Raw genomic sequence first — 14,464 nt, 5'->3', positions numbered from 1 at the left:
CGTACTATCCATCAAGAACATTACGTTCCCAGAATGCAGGCCTGCTTGTGGTGCCTATAGTCTCTAAAAGTACTATGGGAGGTAGAGCCTTTAGTTATCAGGCACCGCTCCTTTGGAATCGTCTACCAGTCGGGGTCCGGGAGGCAGACACACTAGGTACTTTTAAGAATAGACTTAAAACTTTTCTTTTTGATAAATCTTATAGTTAGGGCTGGCTTAGGACCAGCTCATAGTTATGCTGCTATAGGCTTAGACTACCGGGGGAACTGGCACCAGGATCTCTTATCTCTCTCTCCCTCTTTCTCTCCCAGCTTTCTCACCTTATAGTAATAAGATATGTCTATAGTGACAAGCAGTAGCTTGTCACTATCTTTGTATTCTAACCTCTCCTTTTGAGCTCTCTTAGGTTCCTTGAGCTCTCTTAGGTTCCTTGGGACTGTTGGTGAGGATGGCCTGCCCAAACAACCCCCCCCCCCCCCTCCCCCTGAGGATGGCCTGCCCAGACCCCCCCCCCCAACCTATCCCATCCTATTCTTCTTTCTGCATCTTGTCCCATCTCCCCCATCCCATTTTCAAGCCCAGCACAGTTTAGCAGATGGCTGTTCCGTCATGAGCCCGGGTCTGCTGAAGATTTCTGCCTGTTAAAAGGACGTTTTTTCTTGCCACGCCATGACGGATTAAGCTGGGCTCTTGTAACATAGCCATAAGTAAGGTCCTTTACCTGCTTTTTGTAAACATAACAATGAGCATGGTCTTGTTACCTGCCCTTTTGTTAATGTTAACAGACAAACAGTAAGGTCCTTTACCTGCTTTTGTAAAGTGTCTTGAGATAACGCCTGTTATGAATTGACGCTATATAAATAAAGATTGATTGATTGATTGATTGATAGTCAGTTGTGCAGTGTGTGACCCCCTCAATGTCATCACCATGGGTCTCTTGTAGGGCACTCCAGTCAGTGGTCTCAAAACAGTCTCTGAGGGCCTCCTCTGCCTCGGGAGACCACTTTCTGAAGGTGCGTGTAGTTATCGGTTGTCTCTGGATCATAGTTTTGTACTGTGGCTTGAGTAGGACCAGGTTGTGGTCGGACTTACCCAGAGGTGGTAACGGGGTGGCGGTGTAGGCGTCCTTCACGTTTGCATACAGGAGGTCTATTGTCCTGTTCTTCCTGGTGGGACAGCTTACAAACTGGTGAAAGTCCGGTAGTGTGGAGTTCAAAGTAACATGGTTAAAGTCCCCTGAGATGGCGATGAAAGCATCCGGGTGCAGCGTTTGTAATCTTGAGGTGGTCGCGTGGATGACGTCACACGCAGTTTCGGCGTGTGCCCGGGGAGGAACGTAGACACAGAGCACGATCGCGTGAGAGAATTCCCTCGGCATGTAGTAAGGACGGAGACTTACCGCCAGCAGCTCGATGTCTTTGCTGCACGTTGCCTCCTTCACAGTAACATGTCCATGGTGGCACCATCTGTTGTTAATAAACAGCGCGAGTCCTCCTCCTTTCCGTTTGCCGCTGCGTTTCGTGTCTCTGAAACGCAGCTTCAGGAGAACTAATGGATACTTTCGTGGAAGGGAAAATCCATCCTTGAATCATGCACTCTTGCAGGCAACACCACACACACACACACACACACACACACACACACAGACACACACACACACACACACACACACACACACAAACACAAACACAAACACACACATCTGAAAAAAGCACTCCACAGGCAAGTCCGGACGGGATAAGCCTTGTTGGAGAAAATAAATCTCCAATTCATTTTTAAGCCCACAAACACCTCGTACACAATCAAATAAATGGAACCAACCATACAAGGACTCAAACATAAACAAACAACTGGAGGAGCAGAGGGTACCTCCCCATGCAATGTGGGCGGAGAGAAAGAAAGTGTCATGGGAAGATGTTATCCCCTGTATGCCCGGAATTTCCTTCCCACTTGTTTTCAGTCATGCTGGGGAAGAAGATCTCTTGTTTCTCATGCATGCCTGTCATGTGGAGAGTCATGCTGCTGTTGGTTTGTATCTGCACCTGGCTAGCAGCCCAGACCCATGGAGCTCTGGTTGCTTTCCCTAGAGATGCTCTAAAAGAGGTATGTAAACAAACGTCTGTTTTGATATTTTGTACAGTTAGCTGTCTCTATTAGTTATCAGCCTATAAACTGTTTATAAAAGTATGTTTATTACAATGTGTCTGCCGTTGTAGAGCTTCTTTCCATACAACATTTCCATGATGTGATATCCTTTGCGCGTCTGGTAGCAGTAACAAGGATTTCATTGATAAGACATAAAAGAAGTCTTTTTTTAGGATATCTATTCATTCATATGAATACCAAGGCTGTGCAGAAAGCATTCAAGAGACCTGCCAATTAAATAGATTCCCACCAAGTTGCATCATCTTAAACTTAGCCTTTATGGACTCAGTGTGATCAGTATGAGTTACTATAAATATTTAAGATCCCTCAACAAGTATCAGGGATTTGCAGGACATAACTGTGTTTGGCAAAGTCTGTCAGTGTCAGCCAGGCTGTTTCCTTTTTTACCTGGGAGATTGCTTTAGTCCCCTTTGAATCCAATGTTGATGTATTATTATTGCCCAATCGTCCTAAACAATAGTTGGTTGTTTTTTAATATGCTTGTAATCTCAATGGAAGGGGAAATTAGGGAAACCTCAATGTCCTTTTGAGAAAATATAACATCTTGAATTGAATTAAAGAAAAAAGGTGACTGTTTGGGCTCCTTTAAGAAACTATAGTCAGTCAATAAATTGATACCAATAAAAGCAAATTCTGCCTCTTGATACTTTACATAGTGCTGGTCTAAAGTGAACTCTTCATTACACAAGTAGCAGAGACCCAAACTCAATTAACCAATGAGGAAGCACTTAATGACAGAATAAAGGCGTCCAATGGACAGGCAGAAAGCACAAGGAGAACCAGCGTCATTGGTGAACAGCCACCAGCTCAACTGGAAAGGGAAAGACATTGAGTTAGAGAGAGAGGCAGAAAGAGTAATACACATAACAGAGAGGTCAGGTATACCTCTGTCGAAATCTTTCTATATAACATATTGCAGACCTAAAGTTACACTAGCATAACAGATTCAAAAGCAGTGGGCAATTTTTTTTGCCCCTTTCCCTTTAAACTGTATGTGCCAAACAGTCCCACACGATGAAGATGACTCATCTAACAGTAAACACAAGTTGCACAAGTAGGAAAACAAGCAGTTTCTTCACAAGGTCCACAGTTGCAGAACTCAGAATACACACAAGTTATCTGGTTAATTTCACCCTATGAATGCTGAGATTGTGATGAAAACACTTTTTGATCCAGCCAGTTCACTCCAGTTAAACATCACAATATCCTGATTCATATACAGGCCTACTTGCACATGGCACAGATCTAACACTAATCAGCATATTTGTTTTAGGTGTGTGTGTGTATGTGTGTGTGTGTGTGTGTGTGTGTGTGTGTGTGTGTGTGTGTGTGTAATTTACCTTACCTTACTGATTTCCAGACACTGCTGTACTGTTTGCTTCCTAGCAAGGGGGAAATGACACAAACACACAAACATACACATTACTGTAAGTGAAGCAGTACAGGCCCATGTTAGAGAGTGCTGGGGAAAAAAAGAAAAACACCCTAAGTAAGGAGGGAGTGTGTCCATCAACATGTGTGTAACTGGCAGAACTGTTTTTTTAAATTGAGGGATTAACTACAATTATCTCTGAATCAGAATCGGGTTGTATTGCCAAGTACATTTACGCACACAAGGAATTTGTGTGTGTTGGTGCAAAAGCAATCTAGCTATAACATGCAGTAAATTGTTTGACATAGCATGTCCTGGCACTAGAAACTAACATAACAATGAATTGATTTTTAAATTAATCAATGCTTTTAAAAAATAGATATATTGTCATTCTCATTTCATTTTTCAGGTATGGAGCTTGCCATGCGGCCAAATAAGTTCTGTGTCCGAACTAACTCCATCCAAACAATCATAGCCTGAGAAGAGCTTTTGAGGACCACTGTTTGTAGCTCAAGGACTTTAGCACATTGAGGTCAGTCGTGTTGGTCAGTACCCCATGAACACACACGCTGTCCCTCCCACTGGGCAGAGAGCTTTTTCTCAGCAGTGAAGTCAGACACTATTCAGTGGAAGTTTGGTCATGTCTGGACGGCAGGGTGTTCGACTGCTGCTCCTGTGGGCCAGCGCCTGCCTCACGCTGCCCAGCCTGGCCTGGGGAGCTGTGGTCATCTCTGGGGGCCATGAGGCTCAGCAAGTAAATTTCACCAACCGTTTTATGCAAATATCTTCATTTCAAAGTACAATGTAATGTAAGTGTTGACTAAACCTGGTGATACCAGTTGCAGTCATTTTTTAATCATCTGTGCATCACAAAGTGTGTTTTCAACTTTATTTCTACTCTTGTTTAACTCTTCTGAACATCTCCTCTTCATGTGGGTGTTTGTCTTTATAGAATTTTCACTCCTTTTTGTTTAATACGCTGTATTTGTATTTCAGGAGTCAGAAGGAGCTACTAGATCTCTAAAGGTATCTGTAGAAAAATCATACATACAGTCAGTTCTGTCATAAGGTTAAAGATATTGTCTGCATCTCCCAGTTTGTTTAGAATTAAACAAACTTCATTGATGAATTTGAGAACTGAACATCAACACTGAAACAACATTTGAACCATAAAAGAAGTTACATGTTTTAAGTACAAACTTTGAATGTAATTTCAGTTTTTTTGCAGCCTTTAATTTTGATTTCTTATAATCTGAAAATCAAAATGTCTCCCTTTGCATTGTCTGTCTGCTTGTTTTGTTTTTACAGAAAAGAAGTACAAATGATGATATGGTAAGAAAACACATTTAAAATAAATGAAATATCATGTTCAGCTGAATACGTCTTCATTGTAAGGGCAAAGTAAATGTAGTGAAGCAGCTCAAACAGATACACGCCCAATAAAACATAAAAGGCTTTTAAAGGTGCATTATGGAGTTTTGGTAGAGAAATGGGAAAGTTGGAGAAACGTAGAGATTCTGTGGTATATGTTCAAATCTCTCTACACAAACTGTCCTCAGAGGAAAGTTTGTTCCCTGGTTTAAAGATCAAATGCTAGGTGAGAAGTTATTGTGAAAATATAGCACTACATTTTTTCAGTTCTCCAACTTCCAAACTTCACTACCAAATCTACATAATAGTGCACCTTTAAGCTGAAAAACGTTGTATAGCTGTTTACAGCTACCAAACAAGAAGACTGGGCTAGTTAAGTTCTATTAAAATGTATATTTTTCAGAAAACATCCAAGACTTAGAAATTGGGTAAATGTGACACTTTTAATGCTTAAAGAAACATTCTTCTTTTTGGTGCTTTATTATACAGAGACCGCTCAGATTTCTTCACCAGTTGGCTGAATTTTGGTCCTTAACTTTGTGCTGATTTGTTGATCTTCAAGACTTTAATATTAATGTCCTTCCCTTGATGGCCACTTGATCTTTATATAATGTTCCCCTTCTTACAAAGCATAATCTTATCCCATTCCCAAATAAACCAAGGCTATGTAGAATAAACGACTAAGTGAGTGCGCCCTGCAGCTATAGCAAACTCCTATGATTTTACTGCAGAAAGTTGAAAACATTTAAGAAGTTGATAATTCAGCATGTGTGTATTGTTTATCTGCAAGTACGCTATGCAAACATTTTTGCACATTTCTTAATCCATGACATCCGTGCAACAAACGTCCTTGCCTATCAGTGCCCTGAAGAAATGAAAATATGTAGACGCTTGAGCAAAACAATTTGAATTGATACTTAACAGACAACAGAAACGTCCACTGTGTCCATTTAAGGTGTTTAAAGCACATGATAAAGGTTTTAGGGTTAAATATTGTGATACTCTGAGAGTCAAATATCTGTCTGTGCCAGATATAAGATACCACCTTGGAAAAATATTCCTCATTTCCTTTGGATATTACCCAGAAGATTTCAAAGAAAACAGAACGCATGCCGAGGGAATCAAGGCAGGAAGGAATTGCGTCACCCTGACTGAAGCAAACAGGATTCAAATAAAATGCCCTCAGCTCAGGCACACATGATTATTGTGTTGGTCACACATAGATCTTGGATAAATGAAAAATAGACTCCCAGTTAAAGGATAATGGATGTTTGTTTTACAGTGAACAGACTGACAAACATGTATTTTAAATACACACACGTATGTGTTTCTACATGCTGCAGGCTGATTCACAAAAACATTCCCCGGGTGGAACCAGTGACTAAATTGTCTTTTAGTCATGTTTTTAAAGCTCCTAATGTGTTCTTATTGTTAGTACTATATACACCTGCAATTATCAAGTCAGTTTAGAAATGACACAAAAACAGCAAACGCTTTTTTTGCCTCTCTCTCTCTGCGTCAGGTGGAGGTGTACAGCGTGACGGTGGACTGCACTGTGACGTCTCGTTTCGCTCACACCGTCATGACCTCGAAGGCTCTGAACAAAGCAAACACTTCCAAGGAAATCTTTTTTGAAGTGCAGCTACCCAAGACGGCCTTCATCAGCAACTTCAGCATGTCAGTTGGTTACGTTAACACTTCAGAATCAGAATCAGAATCAGAATCAGATTTATTTGTCATTGATACAAGTACAAGTACAAGTACAACGAAATTGCTTTGGTCAAAGAGGACCGGTCTGCAGCGATACTTCGCGCTGACCAGGACCACTTTCACCATATACCCAGTGTTTGCTGGCACCATGTTCATACTGTCATCGATTCTCTTGTGCTTTAAAACTCACTTCAACTTTATGTTGTCCGTCTTTCACAGGGAAATTGAAGGTCAGGTGTACGTCGGGGAAGTGAAGGAGAAAGAGAAAGCCAAGAAGCAGTATGAAAAGGCTGTTTCCTCTGGACAAACCGCTGGGCTGGTCAAGTGAGTCTGTTAGGATGAAATATATTTATGAAGCAAACAGAGCAAGAAACAGAAAACCAAAGTGGATCTCCACTTTGATTTTTGCACTCCCTTGATCTCAGTTGTTTAGTGTCAGATGGTTACTAGTCTGCATTATTGGTCAGTGCGATTTCTCTCTGTTTCATTGTAGAGCTTCTGGGAGAAAGATGGAGAAATTTTCTGTGTCTGTCAACATCGCCGCAGGAAGTAATGTCACTTTTATTCTGACTTACGAGGAGCTACTTCAGAGAAAGCTGGGCCAGTATGAGATTCTGACTCAAGTTAAACCCAAACAGCGGGTCCAGGAGTTTAAGGTGAATCTGATTCTGTTCTGCTGTGGCCTCCTGGTGATTTTGTTCTTTGAGATCTTATAAATGACATAATTACAATTGGTTTCTCTGTCTGTATGTGTCTTTTTGCCTATGTGGATGACAGATTGTGACCAACATCTATGAGCCACAGGGCATTTCTTTCGTTGATGCCCATGCTACTTTCCTTAGTAATGATTTGCTCCCCCTGGTGGAGAAAACTGTAACGGACAAAAAGGTACACAGTCCCTGGAGGAAGTTGTCTCATTCTTTGCCTGCAGTTCCTGGATCAGACTCCCACCCTTTTTGCATTCAATACATTATTGATCTAAAGATTTGAGCTGAGCTGACTGTATGTATCTTTTTATCAGGCACGCATCGTGTTCTCACCAACCATAGAGCAGCAGAGGAGTTGTGCTGATTGTGATGGAACCTTCATTGACGGAGATTTTGTCATCAAATATGACGTAAACAGAGTGAGCGGCATTGGGGACATTCAGGTATGCTGTCACTCAAACGACCCCCCCCCCTCCCAACACACACACACACACACACACACACACACACACACACACACACACACACACACACACACACACACACACACACACACACACACACACACACACACACAGTTTGACTGAGGATGACACCTCTGTATGGGAGATATAAATCTATGGATTATTTGCAGAACAACATATAGGTCTATAAACTATATGTTTATTACTGCTTTTAATGGTTATTTCCCCTTCAGATTGTTAACGGGTACTTTGTACACTATTTCGCTCCACCTGACCTGCCCAGAGTCCCGAAGAATGTGGTGTTTGTGATTGACAGGAGCGGATCAATGGGTGGAAGAAAGATTGCACAGGTGAGAGACGGTTCAGACTACAAGTGGGACTCTAAAATGTTTGTGTCCCCATGCACACATTTTTCTCATGACTTCTGTGCAGACACGAGAGGCAATGCTGGCCATCCTCAAAGACCTCCATGAGGAGGACCATTTTGCCATCGTCCTGTTTGGTAGTGATGTCGTGCCCTGGAGAGAAACACTTTTCAAAGCATCGGCAGAAAATGTGAATGAAGCGTTGGGATTCATCAAGCAATTACGAATCTCAGGATGTAATGATCTTATGGACACACTTTTATACATAATGTACTCACTCTCAAAATAAGAAAAAAACAACAACCTTTCTTGTGTTTTTACCATCTAGCAACCAATTTTAATGATGCATTGTTGGACAGTGTGAAAATGCTTAAAAGAGACAGACAAGAGCAAAGGACGCCAGAGAGGAGCATCGATATGATTATTGCACTGACTGATGGAATGCCAGATTCGGGTGAGTGTGCACTTACTGTGAGGTACATTGAGTTTATGTGAGTGCATGTTTGATTGACATAATTTACTTTCACATAAAATTAACTATATGATTTATTTAAAAAATATTTTTCATTTCGAAGGCCCTGCTAGGATCTTGAACAATATGAGCCCCGATGTGGTTGGAAACATATCTCTGTTCTGTCTTGGGTTTGGAAATGATGTGGATTACTCCTTCCTGGATTCATTGAGCAAACAAAACAAGGGATCGGCACGCAAAATTTACGAGGGATCAGATGCAACAGTTCAACTTCAGGTGGAAAGGCTTTGAACCCATTTACGAGATGATAATTAAAACTACTTGCCAGTTTTCCACATTTATACAATGCCTACTTTTTGATGACATTAAAATATAAACTCATAATGTAGCGCATTCTGTACAAACATGGGTAATGCATTGTGTGTCTGGATTTGTCTCAGGGTTTTTATGAGGAGGTTTCCAGCCCTCTTCTCTTGGACGTTGACCTGCGTTATCCTGGCAATTCAGTGGACTTTCTCACCACTAACCACTTTAACCAGCTGTTTAACGGCTCAGAGATCGTGGTGGCTGGGCAACTGGTGGACAACGACCTTGAAAACTTCCTAATGGAAGTGGTTGGCCAGGGGGTGAGCACAAGGAAACAGTTTCAAGACAGTAGTGAGGTCATAGATTAGGTTTGTTTATTATTCTCTTCTCCTCTTTGTCCCTCCTGCTTAGTTTGAAGAAGAATTCAAGGTGCAGGGACAGGCTGGTGCAGTAGACTGGGGCGTGATGTACCCTGATGAGGAATACATTTTTGGAGATTTTACAGAGCGTCTTTGGGCCTACCTAACCATCCAGCAGCTACTGGAGAAAAGGTGAGTTTGAGTTATTTCACTCAAGCTGAAACGTGAAACTTTTTATCTTGGAAATCTGATTGTTCTCATTTAAAACCTTCATCAATGATGCATCCACATATCATCTGAGAGCCAAGAGAGCCAATTCACATATACTATTTGTACTTACAGTAAGAGTGTTACCGCTGACGAGAAAGAGAATGCCATGGCAAAGGCCCTGGACATGTCCCTGAGGTATGGCTTTGTAACCTCTCTTACTTCCATGGTGGTCACTAAGCCTGAAACTGAGGACGGAACAGAAAGCCCGCTCATTGCTGATAAACTGACTGAGGGTAAGAGATTCAGCCATTAGACCGATGTGGGAAACTAAACCTAACACATTCATTTTCAAAACGATAGTGGCCACCTGAGGGTGGTGCTGAAGTTACTTTAAATATATATTTGTTTTGTGTCCATCTGTTTATTTTGACAGAGCAAAGACAAGAGGCAGAAAGACAGGGTAATACAGGTTTTAACCTGAGCATAAAAAGGTTTCTGCGATTAAGAACATTAAATGCTTTAATTATAACTCGTCATAATTTTAAGTTTCAGCTCGATATTATGCTCCTCCTCCTCCTCCATCATACTGGAATACACCCTCCTATTTTGGTAAGTAATAGTTTGCTGAGCTCGCTTGATGGTTCTAGGAACTAATGTCTTACTCTACTAGTCAGTTGTTTTGTCAGTCCATCTAAACTACTACACTAATAAATACAATGCATAAATAGAAGTTCATATTGTACACAAAATGTGATTAAAAAGGTATGTTTTTTGGGTTATTTTATGCAAGTTCATGTACCTTTTATTTTGGTTTCAAACCCATGTATATTGAGTGGGGAACATATTTTTCTTTCCGGTTGATTGCGTTGTTGGGGGGGATAAATTAATATGTGGCGCATTAAGAAAGCAGCATGGGACGGCAAGTGTTTGATGTGGAAGGCGTTAATGGAGTCTCGGATTAAAAGAAACTTTATTCCCTTGGAGTTTATGAGGCCAATGAGGTATGATTATTTCTGATGTATGTGAAATCAATGTTTTCTTTTTGGATGTCAGACTAATTGTAAGTTCTTTTTGCTTATTTTATTAGTTCTGACGGCATTATTTGGCACTATTTTGGCATTGTTGGTAACGTGAAGAAGACGTGGCTAAATAAATGTCTGTGAGCAAAAACGAACGACTTGAGCCCCGATTAAGACCTCGGAGGGAGTAACAGACGTCATATAAAACAAAACCATTACTCATTTTGTCTATCACTTCCATTTTACTCTGTTGTCACCTGCAGTGGACGGGGATCCTCATTTCATGATCGAGCTACCAGACAGAAACGACGCACTGTGCTTCAACATCAACGACAAACCAGGAAGCATATTCAACCTGGTCAGAGACCTTAAACAAGGTCAGCCATGAGTCCTTTTTTTTAAAGGCTACATGTACTAACTTTGCACCAAGGTTTTGTACATTTGTGCACACATGTGCCTGAAAATTAAATCCGACTGTCAAACAGTGAGTGACGGAATCCCCTGTTGTTTCCTCAGGTATTTTGGTCAATGGTGAGATCATAGGAGACAAAATGATTCCCCCTGATGGTAAAATAAACACCTACTTTTGGCGTTTTGGCATCGTCCACGAGACTCTGGGGGTGAGGCTGATTGTGAGCACTCAGGACATCTCGGTCTTTCAGGGTGGCCAACTGGTCAAGCTGCACTGGTCTGATTCAGCTTCACCCAAAGGATCCAAGTTAGTGGCAGCATGTCCCATGGTTACCTCATTCAATAAGAGAAAACTATTCCTCTACATGAGTAAAAAATCCAGTTCAGAATAAATGCTTACATCTTGTTCCCCTCACTTGTATATCCTCCAGTATGGATATTCTCTTGATCAAGGATCGCAGCCTCACAGTCACTCTGAAAGACTCCGTCAAGTTTGTCATCCTGCTTCACAAAGTGTGGGAGAAGCACCCGTACCACCGGAACTACCTGGGTTTCTACACCCTGGACACCCACCTTATGTCATCTTCTGTTCACGGCCTGCTAGGTACTACTTGTTTGGTTATAGAGAATTACATTATCATCACTGATTATAGGATATTGTTCGCTGTAGCATTTCTTGTTGGGTTTCTGAAGAACCTGTGAAACCTCCACAATGTTACTACACTGTTAAAGCTCTAGACAATGGCCCGCCTGGTTAACACATCAGCTCAAGGTTTATTTTATATTTTTTGGACTGCAGGAAGTTGGCAGAACAAAGTCAGTTTAATGTATGTTTATAATGGCTCATGTCCCTCTGGAAACTTCTGGTCATGTTAAAGAGTGCAGGTCATCTGTGAAAAGGGCCTTAGGTTTCATTACTACCCTGCACCTCTGGCCATTATTATTTCAGTCTTGGATGTTTTCATACAACAATCTTGGAACAATGTTAGAAACGATCTCGTGTTCAGGTGTAATTGGAAATTGCATTTCTATCAATATTTATTGTAATTGAATGTGTTCACAGCATCAAGCACAAAATCAAACAATGAGTGGAGAAAAACATACTGGTGATCAGGGGAAAAAAGTAGCAGCTTAATTGCTTGCACAAAGAAAATGCCAGTGCTGCCACTCGCAGTTATAATCAGCATCATCTTGTCAGGCCAGTAGATCAAGGATGGCAACTCCACTTGGGGTTATGACAGAGAGAATCTCAGTATTTCATATTGGTATGCATTTATTGCAATGATATATATAGATGCAGCCCACCTTTTAAAGCAATTATAAAAGTGTGTCTTAAAGACCACCAGAGTGGAAGAGCAAGGAACATACATCTTATAAATGTGCTGTGCAGCTAACTTAACCAGGCCTTTATCAAAACTACAAGAAACATAAAGAAGAAGAACAGATGACAAAGCAATGGCTGCCTGCAAAAGCCAAGGAGCCCATTCAACACATATTATAATGCCCATTATACAACACAAATAAACCGTTTAAAGATCAGCTTTAGTCTGAATAGCTTCTTCATACACACACTCTGTAGGGTCTTTACATGTTTTATTTATCATTACAGAACATTTAGGGATTGAATAAATGTACTTCTGAAATATATTTACCTGTAATGATTGGTCATCCTCCAGGTCAGTTTTACCATGGGATCAATTATGAGGTGTCAGACCTGCGTCCAGGTGAAGTCCCAGACAAACCAGATGCCACCATGTTTGTGAAAGGACGGGAGCTCAATGTGACCAGGTACATGCAAAAATGACTAGTCAGCATGTAACACATGTTTTGATTTAATAGGCTGCTGATTTTGTGACGTGCACTTGAAATATCTGTCAGTGTACATGAAACATGTGTGTGTCCACAGAGGCTGGCAGAGAGACTTCAGGAGGGATGTGAAGAAAGGAGAAAATGTCCCCTGCTGGTTTGTTCACAATAATGGAACTGGCCTCATCGATGGAGAAGCATCAGACTACATTGTTACAGGCCTTTTTAAAACTGTTTAAGAACAGATGATAAATCAATATCGGCCACATAAATCATTTAAATCAAACCCTTTAGATCAATATTCATATCTGCCTGTATTTACACTATAAATGCTCTGGTATCATGAACCCATCAAACAAACAACACTGTATGGATGACTTCACTCTCTCTTTCAGTGTTACTGCTGGAGTTCCAAAACTGGAAAGCAGTAACACATCCCTAAATACGGAGATGTGTCAGAGCAACCTCAGCAATCACTTGTATTCAAATAAATGAGAAACCTCAGTATGGAATCCAGCTGTACAGAAAAAGATGCATTGTTCATGTTTGATGAGTCTTTGATTCAGGTCTTCTCCCTGTTTGATCTTGAAAACAAATAACAGTTTGTTGACTTCAGTGTTTGATTATGTGAGGAGGTCAAAGCATCTGATGTGTGATCCAATGTGTTTTCAAGCAGTAAAACTCTGATGTTCATCATGATTATTGATTGTAAGTCCACTGTAGTGCTGCTACTACAAATGATACCGAATAAAAGTTAGGAGTGGTGACAAACTGTATTACTGGTCATAGTATAAATGAAATGTTCAAACTGATTCATATTTAAGTGAAAAATACACACACTTAATACATTAACGTTGACTTAATTAATGGTTTTAATTTCTAGATGTCATCAACCTCATTCATCTCAGCTTCAGGAGAACTAATGGATACTTTCATGGAAGGGAAAATCCATCCTTGAATCACGCACTCTTGCATGCAACACCACACACACACACACACACACTTGAAAAAAGCACTCCACAGGCAAGTCCGGACGGGATAAGCCTTGTTTGAGAAAATAAATCTCCAATTCATTTTTAAGCCCACAAACACCTCGTACACAATCAAATAAATGGAACCAACCATACAAGGACTCAAACATAAACAAACAACTGGAGGAGCAGAGGGCTGCCCTACAAAGCAAAAAGGCAGTAACTGCAATTTTGGTCAAAAATGAGTTATTATCATTTTCGTGACATTCATTGCATCCTTTATTATGTAACAAAATATCTTGTCTTAAATGTGTATCGTTTTGGAGAAAAACATTTTTTTTTTTAACAGTAACTGCAAAAAGCCCGAGTGAAACAAAGCAAAAACACAGTAAAAGCCATTACTGTTTTCTTGCTTTGTTTCATACCAGTTACTCGTGCTTTTTATTACTAGCCTACATCTCAACCATGTTACTGCACAGTGATGTCACAACTTTAATTGAGTCACACAATGCTGTGGTCTATTCCAAATGAACTGTCCCCATTTGGGCCTTCATGGAACTTGAAATGTGAAATACTTTTTAAGCAGCCATGTCAGCACCAAAACACTGACCAAAAATGGTCAAATGGCTTTGGGCATAGTATATCCATGTTCAGGAAAACAAAGGATTCCAATTATTCTAAATGCAGCGTATCTAACACAAGCTGTGATTAAATGTTTTTTGAAGAATATGTAGTTACTGCCTTTTCCCTTGGTA

General features: G+C 40.7%; 1 protein-coding gene across 2 annotated transcripts; it reads left to right on the top strand.

The window, feature by feature from the left end:
- Positions 1 to 1,963: 1,963 nt before the first annotated feature.
- LOC306822063 (inter-alpha-trypsin inhibitor heavy chain H3-like) lies at positions 1,964 to 13,601 on the top strand. Of its 2 annotated transcripts, none has more exons than XM_079340788.1 (23): positions 1,964 to 2,103; positions 3,948 to 4,292; positions 4,535 to 4,564; positions 4,847 to 4,870; positions 6,432 to 6,586; positions 6,839 to 6,943; positions 7,113 to 7,275; positions 7,397 to 7,507; positions 7,641 to 7,769; positions 8,024 to 8,140; positions 8,223 to 8,391; positions 8,484 to 8,609; positions 8,731 to 8,903; positions 9,068 to 9,253; positions 9,345 to 9,484; positions 9,635 to 9,795; positions 9,936 to 9,962; positions 10,055 to 10,111; positions 10,785 to 10,898; positions 11,038 to 11,239; positions 11,364 to 11,536; positions 12,609 to 12,720; positions 12,839 to 13,601. In XM_079340788.1, exons 2-23 carry the CDS (start codon positions 4,179 to 4,181, stop codon positions 12,975 to 12,977), a joined length of 2,727 nt encoding a protein of 908 aa, XP_079196914.1. In that variant the 5' UTR covers positions 1,964 to 2,103; positions 3,948 to 4,178; the 3' UTR covers positions 12,978 to 13,601. The 2 variants fall into 2 exon arrangements, with proteins under 2 accessions (XP_079196914.1, XP_079196913.1); XM_079340787.1 differs by having other exon boundaries at positions 10,049 to 10,111.
- The last annotated feature ends 863 nt before the right edge of the window (positions 13,602 to 14,464 follow it).

This window comes from Symphodus melops (assembly GCF_947650265.1).
Source record: "Symphodus melops genome assembly, chromosome: 4".
Taxonomy (NCBI): Eukaryota; Metazoa; Chordata; class Actinopteri; order Labriformes; family Labridae; genus Symphodus; species Symphodus melops.
Note: the sequence above shows the minus strand (reverse complement) of the source record. Positions and strands in the feature narration are given on the sequence as shown.